The 14,098-nt window shown below is 38.0% G+C and overlaps 1 protein-coding gene across 1 annotated transcript in view; it reads left to right on the top strand.

Annotated features, from left to right (window-relative positions):
- The window catches only part of LOC141561665 (serotransferrin-like), a 32,259-nt gene that overhangs the window by 1,981 nt on the left and 16,180 nt on the right, over positions 1-14,098 (top strand). Inside the window, exons 2-8 of the mRNA XM_074301569.1 lie at positions 2,396-2,559; positions 4,606-4,714; positions 5,914-6,102; positions 7,840-7,984; positions 8,680-8,735; positions 9,544-9,722; positions 13,091-13,259. Of these exons, the coding sequence (XP_074157670.1) occupies positions 2,396-2,559; positions 4,606-4,714; positions 5,914-6,102; positions 7,840-7,984; positions 8,680-8,735; positions 9,544-9,722; positions 13,091-13,259 (1,011 nt within the window). The remainder of the gene's footprint in view (positions 1-2,395; positions 2,560-4,605; positions 4,715-5,913; positions 6,103-7,839; positions 7,985-8,679; positions 8,736-9,543; positions 9,723-13,090; positions 13,260-14,098) is intronic.

Below are 14,098 nucleotides of genomic sequence, written 5' to 3'. Positions count from 1 at the left end.
GCCCTTTATGATCCTCTATGGTACTTTAGGGAGCTGGTCCTACCCTTGCATTCTGCAAATGAATACACTTTAAATGCAAAAACTGCCTGGGACTTGTCTCGTGTGGTATTTTCAATCCATAGCTAAGGAATCTCCAGACTCTGGGCTTTGGTTTTCTGCATATTTGTAAAACATACTTTGAATATATTCCTGTGAGCTGCTGTGCTTATGTTTCCTTATTGACGTTGTATTGTGGCTGACCCTTTGTGACTGCATTTGGGGTTTTCTTAGCTAAGACATTGGAGTGGTTAGCTATTTCCTTGTCTTACTCATTTTATAGATGAGGAAACTGAAGCAAAGAAGGTTACATGATTTGTCCAGGTCACATAGTTAGTAAATGTCTGAGACCAGATTTGAATTCAGGTCTTAGATTCCAGGACTGATGCTCTATCCACTGAACCTCTTAGCTACTCTGTCAACCTGACCAGAACTAGTCTCTGACCTGAGTGGCTGAAACTGAAACACTGCAGGCTAAAGAGAGGAGAATCAGGACTCAAACAGAAGTTTAATTAATTTCAAAGGGAGGAAAATGACAGCTGAAGGCAGAAACCCACCCACCTGCTAAGAAAGAGGGCTTGATGCTGTTGATGGTGGGGTCTCTCTCTCTCTCTCTCTCTCTCTCTCTCTCTCTCTCTCTCTCTCTCTCTCCCTCTCTCTGTCTCTCTGTCTCTGTCTCTGTCTCTGTCTCTGTCTCTCTCCCTCTCTCTCTGTCTCTCTGTCTCTCTCTCTGTCTCTCTCTCTCTCTCTCTCTCCCTCTCTCTCTGTCTCTCTGTCTCTGTCTCTCTCTCTCTCTGTCTCTCTGTCTCTGTCTCTCTCTCTCTGTCTCTCTCTCTCTATCTCTCTGTTTCTCTGTCTCTCTCTGTCTCTCTCTCTCTCTCTCTCTCTCTCTCTCTCTGTCTCTCTGTCTCTCTCTCTCTGTCTCTCTCTCTCTCTCTCTGTCTCTCTGTCTCTCTCTCTCACACACACACACGAAAGGAATTGGATCACAACAAAGAATTTTTGGATCTTCAGATAATTCAAATGGACATCAGGTATTCTTTGCTCCTACTGGAAGTCATTGTCTCAACTTTTGGAGAGTCTTGGCCACCCTGTGGGGCACAGAATCAGAATTCTGTAGTGAGGACAGGGATTGTGAACTTGTGGCAGAAGACCTTGTAAAAAGGAGAAGGTAAAATCCCTCAGTGAACACCTGGTGCTGGTCCAAGCGCTATATTTTACCAGAGGACGATATCATCCCTAGTGCCAAGCCCAGCACACAGCCCACTTGTTGGGTTTTAGTTCTGGGAACTACAAATTTTGCCAGCTCTCTCTGGGTGTAACACAGAAATATTCCCTCTGCTGGATTCTTCCTCTGATGTTTCACCTTGTCATGAGGGTGATCCTGGTTTCCAAAAGACAATAAACTGAGTTCAAAACCCAGAAGATTCCTCTAAGCTGGGAAGGTTTTTTTTTTTCAACCTAAAGTTTAGTGAAATCTAAACCACAGGCCAATTAATTGTGAAGAGGCTAGTATAGGGAGTTTTCAAAAAAAGGATTCTGAAAATGATGTAAGGTAGTTGTGTAATCCTGGGCAAGTAATTTAAGTCTAGTTATCCCTAAAAGAAAACAGAAAGAAAAGAAAATGAAGTAAGGACTAATGTCGGGGAACCATGAATCTTACAAAGATTGACTTACCATATTAAAAAAGCTGATTTGAGCCTTTCTATAAGTCAGAATTTTTTTTTAACAATCAAGATTAAGTGAATTGTCTAGTGTTAGTAAATGTCTAGAGCTGGATTTGAACTCAGGCCCTCCTAACTTCAGGATCTGTTCATTGTTCCACCTAATTTCCCCTAAGTTAATAGGTTCTTAACTTGGGGTTTGCAGATGCTTTTTTTTAACTGTATTTAATATAGTTGGTTTCCTTTGAAATCCTCTATATTTTATTTTATGCTTCCTATTGAAAGATTTCATGGAAAAAAATAACAGCAACACTAACAAAACAACTCCCTTCCATTATCCCGCCTTCAAAAAAAGAACCACTGATGAGGAGGAAAATAATGGGGAGAGAGGAGGGGGTAAAAACTTTTTCCTATCCCTTGAGTCCTTCCCTAGCTTTGGAAGTAAAGGTGAGGCATCTCAGAAATTAAATTTTGTGGCTTGGATGAGCTGATAATTAATCCAGGTCCAGTTACTAGCTTTGTTCAACTATTTGGTGGGCACAGTCTCCTCTCTTTCAAGCAAGCACTGGAGATCTTGTTCTCTGAGCTCCTTTCTGGAAGATGCAGGACCTGGGATAGAGGACACCTTCTCTGTTCCTGGTTGAGAGAAGTTAGTGTGGCCATGAACTCATTCCCCTCTGGCTTTTCTCCTTTAGGGCTGTGCCTGGCTTCTACAGATCGACAAGTAAGATGGTGTGCCATATCACAAAATGAGCTGAAGAAATGTCATGAATTTAAGGAAGCCTTAAAGACCACCAACAGTCCCAGTCTGGCCTGCATCATGAAAACCTCCCACATGGATTGTGTCAAGGCCATCTCAGTAGGTCACAAGCCCTTGTTAGTGGTGGAGGGTGTGTGACTGTCTGCCTGAAAGAGAATGGAAGAATGCTGTCTCTGCTCTCCACCAATACTCTTACTTTGTTTCCTTTCCATGAGGGTCTCTAAGAAATTCTTGTTATTGTTCAGTTGTTTCAGTCTTGTCTGGTTCTTTATGACCCCATTGCGGTTTCCTTGGCAGAGATCCTGGAGTGATTTGCCATTTCCTTCTCCAGATGAATGTACACATGAGGAAACTGAGGCTACAGAGTTAACTGACTTGCTTGGGAGCTGAGGGCGGATTTGAACTTGGGAAGATGATTCTTCCTAATTCTAGGCTTAACACTCTGTGCACTGTAGTGCCACCTAGCTACTGCAAAGAAGCTCTTAGTTCTCAGTAATTCTGGAAAAAGGCTTTCCTCAAAAAGGGGCTTGGGGGGGGGTTAGGGGGGAGACAGAATTATGCTGACAAAGCAGCTGCATGGAACATAGAGGGAAAGGGCAGTGAGATGGCACAGTGAATACATAGAGTGCTGGCCCTGAAATCAAGAGGACCTGATTTCAAATCTGGCTTCTGTCACTCAATACTTCCTAACTATGTGACCCCTGGGCAAATCACTTAACCCCAATTGCCTCAGCAAAAAAAAGAAAAAAAATGCAGAAATGATTTAATGTAATGGCAACTCAGTTATTTAAAAAAAAAATTGCCAGCTCTGTTGCTACCTTGTAATGGCATGGAACGAAGCCTGACTTCTTTAAGGCTATCTGCAAATAGCCAGCAAAGGGCAAGCTTTGGCAAGGCCTGACAAATTGGAGAGACATCAGCTAAGGGAGGGTCTAGTGATTGGGCACCTGCCAGATGAGGTATTCCAGATCAGTGCAGCCATGCTCCTTATCTGGAACTCAGCTGCCAGGTGAACTATTATTTATTTTTGGCCACAATAATTCCTCTAGACTACCTTGTAGGGATGGAGGAGAATTTAGGTGAAGAAAGCATTCAAGTACAAATGGTAAAAGATTATGGAATCATAGATTTGGATCTGAAAGGGACCTTTGATGCCACTCAGTTTAGCTCTCCTTCCCTTTCCCCACTCCCCCTTTCTTTTGCAGATAAGGAAACCCTAGAGAGATTGAGCAAGATTGTCTGAGGTTGTCCAGGTAATTTAAAGCAAGTTAGGATTTGAACCTGGACCCTTTGGTTTTGGAGGGTACGATAGGTAAATAATTAATAATTCAATGGATGTACAAATGAAAAGAAGGATGTCTGCCCCGCTCCTACGTACTTAGCATTATCAATTCTCATAGCTTATAAATTTAGGGCAAGAAGGAACCTTAAAGGTTACTTAATCCTGTCCCCTCATGTTATAGGTGAGGAAACAGGCTCAGAGAGGTCCCTACAGTAAATAGAAGTGCCAGGATTTGAATTCAAATTTTGGCTTTCAATTCCATATCCAACTATCTTTGCAGATTTCTTAAGAGCAGAGACCAAAAAAAATTAATATTTCCTTAGCCATTTTTTTATCAGGAAGGGCTTCATAAATGCTGTTTGAATGGAAGGCAGGGAAATTACAGGCAGGAAAGGTTAATGAGGGGGATTTTTTCCCCACTTTATGAGAGAGAGAACTTTTGGCATATTTAGCTTCTATTATGTTCCAAGGAAAACAGGAAGGACCTATGGATTTGTGAAATCCCTACTGTGCTAAATACTTTTTATAAAGACTTCACCAGATCCTCTTAACCACCCTGAGAATAGGTGCTGTTAGTATCTCTATTTTACAGTTGAGTAAACTGAGGCTGCAGAGATAAATGATTTGTTCAGGGTCATACTGCTAGTAAGTGTCTAAAGCTAGATTTAAAATCAGGTCTTTGTGACTCAAGACCCAGGATTCACTGAATCCTCTCAGTTATCTTAAGGCAGGGTAAAAGACAATGTAGTTCTGTTAAGGTTTTTCTAGTCCTCAGACTTCCAAACCTACCCATTACATGCGTTCCTACTGTTCCTTACTGAGAGCTAAGGGGCTTCAGTGCTGTTTTCACTCATCTCTTTCAGGATGATGAGGCTGATGCTGTGACTATCGATGGTGGTTTTATCTATGAAGCAAATCTGTTACCCTACAATCTGAAACCCATTGTTGCTGAAGACTATGGTACCGAAGCAAGTGAGTTCTTGATTTGCATATATTGACTCCCAAGTCAGAACAGGAGTTTTGGACAACCCTTGAGTTGCTGAAGAATCAAACTCTGATGATCCAGAAAGTGAAGTTAGTGTTGTTCTCAAAATGAGAATGAGAGAATATGGTTACTGCTGTGGAATAAAACTTACAGAAATTCTCTAGTTACAGAAAATGGCCTTATAAAAATAGTTCCTCCTTCTCCCTTTCTGCCCCCTCAACTTATTTTCTCTATGTGGTTCTGGCACTGGAGAATTCAAATCCATGTTGTAAGGAGCAGAGAGGGGGAAAAAAAAGGGACATCATTCAGGTCACCAGAACAATAGGAGGATTTTAACTGGGAAGTTGCCTGAGAAGAGACTGCAGAGTTGGGAAATGTAAACTAGGGACTTTTTTTAGCTACTCATTTGCCTGAATAGGACCACTGGAAAAATTCTCAAAATTTAATGATTTGAAAAGGGAGCTTGATTATTTTCTCCTATCAAAGAAGAGTTTTCCTGACGAAGAAGAGTTTTCTTTTTTAAAAATTTCATTCTTAATTCAGGGAATAAAATAAGCATTTCCATAACACAGTATAGGAAAAAAGATGATTTTATTTGAAACTGCAAATTTACTTATGCATAACTTGCTATTCCTTTTTAAACATACAACAAAGCCATCATGTAGATTTCTTTTTTTTTTTCTTCCCTCCTGTACTGCTTCCCAAGATAGCCACCATTACACACAAATAAGTCTGTATATATATATATATATATATGTATATATAATTCTACACTTATTTCTAATTATCAGATTTTTTTATGAATGTAGTATCTTCATATGTCCTTTATAGTTAATTTGGGTATTTATAATTGTCAAAATAACTTATTTTCTTGAAGTTGTTCTTTTAACAATATTGCTACTACTTTATACAATGTTCTCTTTGTTCTGTTCATTTTGCTCTTCAGTACTTTGTGTTTTATATATATGTAAGTATACATAGTGTGTATATATGTATGTATACAAAAATGTGGGTGTGGGTATATGTTTTATAGGCATTTTTAAATTCTTCCTTTACCTGATCAGTCCAAGTCCAGGATCAGATATTTCTTGGGATTTCCCCACCCCTCAAGAGATCATCAGGGAATGCCATCTTCTTGTCTTTGACTCCTAGCTGAGAATCTTCCTGTTTATTTTATGTTGTATAGACCCTCTGTCTCAGTACTTTGCTGTGGCTGTTGTGAAGAAGGGAACTGATTTCCAATTCAAGGACCTCAAAGGCAAGAAGTCCTGTCACACTGGCCTGGGCAGGTCAGCTGGGTGGATCATCCCTGTGTGGACACTTTATGCACTTGGCCTGTTGCAGTGGGAAGGACCACCAGAACCCATCGAGGATGGTAAGCTGGCAAGTACAGTGAGGATTCTGAATGTAGTGGTGATTAGCTGTATTATTATTATTATTATTAAGTTTTTTCCCCTATCAGTTCTGTGATTTCAATAGTGAAATGAGTTCTCAAGAGGGGAAAATTTTCTGCTATAATTTATAAACTTAGACTGTGGGGCACTGAGAGTTCAAGGAACTTGACTGTACATGGCAGGACTTTGAATTCAGGTCTTCCTGACTCAGAAGTCAATTTTCTTTTTCTTTTTTAAGAAAATGTTTTATTCCCCCTCCCCAACTATTACATGTTAAAGTGATTTGCAAAAAAATTTTTCAAAAAAAAGTTTTGAATTCCCAATACTATTCCTTTCATCTTTCTTTCTTTTCCCTCCCCCTCACTAAGCACTCTGTTATAGTTTATACAATTATGTAAACCAGGTAAAAATCCAGTTATGCAATTATGTAAAATATCAGAGGCCACTTTTTTGATCACTTTCCCATATTCTGTATTCATTTAACACATATTCACTACACACATCGGAAGCTGGAACACTAAGAGAAATATCACCACCATACACAATGGCAACAATAGAAAATATTATTTGTTGTTGTTATCAATTTATTTGATTTAATGTGCAAAATTTGAATGTATGTCTTGAATCAAAGGCAAATTTTACATAAAATTTGCTAAAAAGATTTTTCTGGACAAATAGGGATGAGTAAAGGTCTGGGCATGATGTAGTTTTCTTTGTGTTTGAAAATTGTGTATTCAGGGACAACGGGGAAACTGAAGTCAGAAGGACCTGAGTTCAAATCCAGCCTCAGGTACTTACTAGGTATGTGACCTTGGGCAAGTCACAACCCCAGTTTCCTACAACAAAAAAAAGGAAATTGTGATCTCTAAAAAGAATATCATCTGAACCTTTGACTTTTTATTTATTCCCAATTTCTTGCCTGAAGTTTGTTCCCTTAAAGTCCCCAGACTTGGATAGCAATGTGCTGCCTCTTGTATGCAAAGCACCCTACCATTTGAATGTTTTACAGAAGCTTCTTCTAATTCAAGAGTCTTATCCTTTTTTTGGTGTAATGAATCTTCTCAGCAGTCTGGTAAAACCTAAAAAATAAAATATATAGGATCACAAAGGATCACAAGTTAAAAAAAATACATATATATATATATATATTTAAAAAGCCAGTTCATAGACTCTCAGGTTAATATTGAAAAAGTAGTTCCTAGAATTAACTTATTTTTTTCTAGGCTTTGAAACTTTTCCAGGAATTAGAGGGTAGATGTATATTTATCGTAGGGTATTGGCTCAGAATTGACACCTGAAGAATGGGCCCAGGATTGTATGTTAGGAATGAAAATGGGAAATTAGTGGGGTAGCTAGGTGTTTCAGTGACTTAACGAACTTGTTTGCCTCAGTTTCCTCATCTGTAAAATAAGCTGGAGAAGGAAACGGCAAACTATTCTAGTAGCTTTGCTAAGAAAACCCAAAAAGGGGTCACAAAGAGTAAGATATAACTGAAATTGAATTTAGAAGTAGAGTGTTGACATTGTGAACTCATTCATCCAAAATGAAAAGCAATCACTTCATATCTCTATGTTCCTGCAGATTGCTATTGATATGTCTTCTGGAAAGAAGGCAAGCCTAGAAAGTTTATATCTGGAGACGGACATTGTTTCTGTGTGTCCTCCCACATACCCTTTACACTGCTCACGTGTGCTGTTTCTTTCTCTCTCTCTCTCTAGCTGTGGCCAGGTTCTTCTCAGGCAGCTGCGTTCCCTGTGCATTGCAAAGGAATCCTAAATTGTGTTCTTTGTGTGCCGGAAAAGGATGTGATAAGTGTGCCTGCTCGGACAGAGAACCTTATTTTGGCTACTCAGGAGCATTCCAGTAAGTTGAACCCTCCCCATAACTCCGGTGAAATGTCAAGCATCTATAAGTCTATGAACAATCCCCCAATCTCTATGGTTTTCTTGGGTCCTAGAAATAGTCACATCTTAACTTCAACCATCCTGACCCTGGTCTTCCAGTAATGGGACAGGACAGCAGGGAGCCTGTTCTTTGTCCCCTTCCTTCCATAGCCACTTCTACTTTTGTTCAAATGAGGTTACTATAGTATTATAGTATAATAGTATTATATAGTATATAGTACTATATATACTTTGCAGAACATATAGCATTATATGCAGAGGCACTGTTATTAGTATTAATATTATCAGTGACAGTTCTTTCAGTTTCTTGCACCTAGTCTGAGCCTAAACCGAAGAAAGACAAAGGGCCTGGCTAAGAAAGCTCTTTAGTATCTAGCAATCTAGCCAAGGGTCCCTGATTATTAGAGAAGGGATGAATTGGATCATTCAAGTTAGAGAAGTTGGTGGAGACTGAGATGGGCACTTAGGTCTGAATCTTAGCTCTAGGACTTCCTACCTTTGTTGCCTTACAAGCCCTTGGTGAAGTAGATACTCTCTGGATTCTTTTGCTTTGGAAATCCTGCATATGCTTCTGTCTGTGATGGCTATTGGAAAGCATGGGATAAGCTATTGATGCTGGACTGTGCCCATTCTTGTGATTCTCCTTTTCCCTAGATGTCTGAAGGATGGTGTTGGAGAAGTGAGTTTTGTCAAGCACACAACTGTGTTAGGTAAGTACTAGGGTAGAGAGGCCCAATTCCCCACTATCTCAAGCATTGGACACAGCTTTATTTAACCTCCGTCTATTTTTTCTGTTTCCTGCCCTCGTGTTTCTTACAATGCTCTTCTGAAGAAAATTTTAAAAGTTAGTTCACAGTGGTGTTATACCATTTACCATCTGCTGGAGTTCCCTGCACAAAGCAATTTATTAATCTTTTCATCGACTTCCCCTCCCACCACCTAATACTCATAGATTGAAGTTACCCACCTTGGTGCCTTGTTAAATTGTAATGTCCCTCAGAGTGAGGACCTTACATGGTAGACAAAAATATAGGACACAAAAGGTGGAATCATTAAGGATCAACAGCCACGAGAGGTGGAAAGGTAGAGATGGATGGAGAAGAATAATGTTAAGATATTCTTTTTAAAAAAGTAAAATATTAATGGATAATTAATTATGTTAAGGTACATAATACATTGCCTTCAGGGGGCAGTATTTAAAATTTGCTCTCAGTGGTTCAGTAGATAAAGTGCTGAGTCTAGAGTCAAGAAGATTCATATTCCTGAATTCAAGACAGACTATTGCCAAGATTCTAGAAGCACAAAAAGTAGTCAGCTTAGCATCATTTTGGCCTAGAATTCTGATTCCACTATAGATTTTAGTCAGAGATTTTTTTTAATCTTTTAGTTTTATTCAAAATATATATCTCATTTAATGCCTGTCGAAGTGTTTTACACACAATAGAAGCTTAATAAATGCTTATTCTCTTTAAGAATGGTCTTTCTAGTATTATTTGGAATTTTTGCTTTTTCTTGCAGACAACCTTCACACCGAGGCTGACAAGGAAAATTATGAGCTACTGTGCCCTGATAACACAAGAAGGCCTCTCGATCAGTACAAGGATTGTCACCTGGCCAGGCTTGCTGCTCATGCTGTTGTGGCCCGAAGTGTGAATGGCAAGGAGGATCTGATCTGGGAACTTCTCTCCACTGCACAGGTATTGGCCATCCCCATTTTTCTCCTTTTTTAAAATTCAATTTTATTTTCACTTCTAAGTTCTGTCCCTCTGCCCATTCACTCCTCCACTTATTGGGAAGACAAGAAATACAAATCTCATTACAAATATGAAGTCATATCAAAATAAAAAAAACAAGTTAGACTTGTTCTGGGATTGGGGTGGAACAGAAAAAAGAAAGGAAGAAGAAAAAATATGCTTCAATCTGTATCTGAATATCAGCTTTCTCTCAGAAGTTGGATGACATTTTTTGATTGCATTGCACTGCACTGATTATATTTACTACGTCTTTCACAGTTGATCGTCTTTATTCATGTTGCTGTTACTGTGCAGATAGTTCTCTTGCTTCTACTCTCTTCTTTGCATCAGTTCCCATGAATCATCCCAGGGTTTTCTGAAACCATCCTCTTCATTATTTCTTATGGCACAATAATATTCCATCACATTCATAAACTATAACTTTTCTAGTCATTCCTCGATTGATGGTCATCTCCTCAGTTTCCAACTCTGCCACAACAAAGAGAGGTGCCATAAATATTTGTGTACACGTGGATGGACCTTTTTTCTTTGAGCTCTTTAGGATATAGACTTAGTAGTGGTGTTGCAGAGTGAAAGGATATGTAGATGATTTGGCCATAAAGGATGATAGCATAAACAAATTAGGAGAGCAAGTGAAAATTTACCTGCTACATCTCCATAAAATGAGGAATTTATGATCAAAGAAGAATTAGATAATAGTATCAAAGGAAAAATGGACAACTTTAATTTAAAAAATTAATTTAATTTTAAATTTAAATTTAAATTTTTAAATCTTACTTAAAAATTACAATTAAAAATCTACATTAAATTAAAATGTTTTTGCACAAACAAAACCAACAAAAACAAGATTAAAAGGGAAGTACAAAATTGGGAAAAAATCTTTACAGCCGACGTTTCTGATAAAAATCTCATTTCCAAAATATGTTAAAAAATGTGACAAATTTATAGGAATACAAGTCATAACCAAATGATAGTTAAAGAATATGACCTAATTTTCAGATGACAAAATTAAAGCTATCTATAATCATATGAAAAAATGCTCTGACTATTGGTTAGAGAAATGTAAATTAAAAGAACTCTGAGATACCACCTCACTTTGTTGGCTACTTTGACAGGAAAAGATAGTGATAAATATTGGAAGGAATGTGAGAAAACTGGGACACTAATGCATTGCTGTTGGAGTTGAGAAATGATCCAACCATTCTGGAAAGAAATTTGGAACTATGTTCAAAGTCTATAAAACTGTGCATACCTTTTGACCCAGCAGTGCCATTCCTGGGTCTGTATCCCAAGCAAATTTTCAAGGAGGGAAAAGGACCCACATGTGTAAAAGTGTATGTAGCAACTCTTTTTTTGAGGTAGCAAAGAATTGGAAAAGGATAGATGCCCATCAATTGGAGAATAGCTAAACAAGTTGTGGTATATGAAGATAATGGTATATTATTGTTCTATAAAATATGATGAACAAGCTAATTTTAGAAAGGCCTGGAAAGATTTACATGAACTGGTGCTGAACAAAATAAGCAGGAACAGGAATACATCATACACAATAACTGCAAGAACAAGGGATGATCCGCTATGAAAAACTTGATTTTTCTCAGTGGTTCACAGATCCAATGCAATTTCAATAAACTTTATACAGAAAATGTCATCTGTATCTAGAAAAAGAACCAAGGAGACTGAATGTAAATCAACACGTGCTATGTTCATTTCTTTTTTTTGTTTTTTTTTTCAATATCTCCCATGGTTTTTCTTGTTTACTCTGTCTGATTTTTCTCTCCTAATATGATTCATAAAGTAATGTATATTAAAAATTAATAAATTTACTGGAAAAATATCCTTTCTTGAAAAAAAAAAGTCATGCAGCATTTATTGTGTACAGTTCTGCACTGTTCCAGATTGCTTTTTAATATGATTAGGGTAGTTCACAGGTCCCCAAAAATATAATGTGTCTCTTTTACCACAGCCCCTTAATCTATTGTTATTTTGCTTTTAACATCAAAGTCAGTTTGATGGGATATGAGGCATTACCTTAGAGTTGTTTAAATTTCATTCCTTTACTTATTAATAATTTAGAAATTTACTTATTAGTGATTTAGAGAATTTTTTCATATCACTATTGATCATTTTTTCCTTCTTCTAAGTTCTTATTATGTTCTAATTTCCTGTTCCTTTTTTAATCCTTTTAAAGATGTTAAAGTGGTTTTCCCTTCCCTTTTCCAGATGATTTTACAGATAAGAAAACTGAAGTAAACAGGGTTGTTGTGCAGGGTGACATAAATAGTATCAGATACTGGATCTGACCTTGGGAAGATGAATTTTCTTGACTCCATCCCAACACCTTATGCACTGTGCCACATAGAAGACATTCTCATTTTACAATTAAATTACTTGCTCAAAGCAACCCAACTACTATGTATCTGAGGCCAGATTGGAACTCTATTCTTTTTGATATCAAGTTTAGTGTTGCTGAATATTTCTTTTGTGATTATTTTGGAAGAAATGATTGAACAGATGATTCTCAGTGTAATCAAGTGTTTACGGTCATGAAAGGTAATTTCTCAAAGAGAAAAGAACTAAGAAGATGCTTCTTATTCAACTGCGCTAGGGTACATTATGCTTTGGAATACAATTAAATGAAAGTCTTAGAGAAGATAAATGGAGATAGATAAACTGGGACATTAATGGAGACCTACAAAATAGACAAGATTATGAAATATAGAAGATGGAATCTCTGATTACACAACAAACCTGGTATTGGTAGAGATGGTTAGGATGTTCTGAAAGAGGTAAAATATAAATGGATTACAGCATATAATCAGTTCCTCCAGGGGACTGAAAAGCACAGAACAGTAGTATTTGGGAGAGATGAATAGCAGTTGAGGAGCCAGGTTAAATTTTATGTAGAGGGGATAGTACAAGAGCTGAATCTTGAAGGCAACAAGTTATTCAAAGAGGCAGAGATGGAGAGAGAGTGAATTCTGTGTAAAGTGGACATGGATGGTGAAGGCCTGGACTAAAATAGAAACATTTAGTAGAAAAATGTGAGTATGGGACAAGATCATGAGATCTGTTTTGGGTGTTTGTAGAACTTTCTAATAGGTGGTTGGTGAGGAAAGAAACAGATTGGAGCTCGAGAGGGATTAGGACAGAATAAAGGGATTGGTGAAGCACAGAGATGGTAATTAAAAGTATGGAAACAGGTTAGATTACTGAACTCATGAAGGAATATGGCAAAAAGGGCCACACACTGAGTTACCTCTTCCCTTGTTAGCAATTTTCATTCATGGTTTTCTTTTTCCCTTGAATAGGAACATTTTGGCAAGGGCAAATCAAAGAAATTCAATCTATTTGCTTCCCAACATGGAAAAGACTTGCTATTTCAGGACACTGCTAATAGACTTCTGAGAGTACCTCCAAAAATGGACTATGAATTGTACCTAGGATACAAATTCATCAAGGCCATCAAGCCTGTGAAAGGTAAGCAGACTCTGGTCCATTTCAGAGATGGGGAGTGGGGGCCCAAGCAGTAAATTATTAGCATATGGGTCCATGATTCTAACTCAGTTGCAGTCATTGTAAGACATTATAATGCTTCCAGGCATCCGATCCTTCTTCAAAATCTTTGGCAAGATGGAGAAACTGAAATTCGGAGGAGTTAAATTGCTTTCTTGTACTAGTCTCCTGTAGATTGTTAGGCCAGATGGTTCTATTTGCCATCTGAGCCGAGGAGCTTTATAGAGTTAGTTCTGATGAAGGACAGGGGGCAAACATTTCAAGAACTACATACAGAAGTTCTACATTATATTCAGTATTATTTCTAAAGTTTTCAGAATGCCTCTCTCCAATCATATCTATGATCCTCAGTGCAGCAACTCAGAAAATCTTCCTACCCGTCATAGTTTGTAGCTGATATCACTAGGGAAGTACAGAATCAGGGACTGTCAGGGATAGAAGAGACCTTCGTAGTCATATATTTGAATCACATATTTGAAAGATCTCAATCATATAAATGTCATAAGTTTGAGAATCTTAATCATAGTCAGGGAATTTCAAGGATATAAAAGGCCTTAGAGAGTATGTATTTGTTTCCCTCATTTTAAAGACGTGAAAAACAGAGGCCATCAAAGGAAAATGAACACTCTAAAATCCTGTAGGGAAGTCCTTGAAAGGCCAGGTCAAATCAGTTAATTAGTAATTATTTAGGGGGCAGCTAGGTGGAGGAGTGGATAGAGTGGCAGTCCTGAAGTCAGGGGAACCTGAGTTCAAATATGGCCTGGACACTTAACACTCCCTAGCTATGTGACCCTGGGCAAGTC

Source organism: Sminthopsis crassicaudata, chromosome 3 (genome assembly GCF_048593235.1).
Source record: "Sminthopsis crassicaudata isolate SCR6 chromosome 3, ASM4859323v1, whole genome shotgun sequence".
In the NCBI taxonomy this organism is placed as follows: Eukaryota; Metazoa; Chordata; class Mammalia; order Dasyuromorphia; family Dasyuridae; genus Sminthopsis; species Sminthopsis crassicaudata.
The sequence above is the reverse complement of the archived record's forward strand: the minus strand, read 5'-3'. Positions and strand labels throughout refer to the sequence as shown.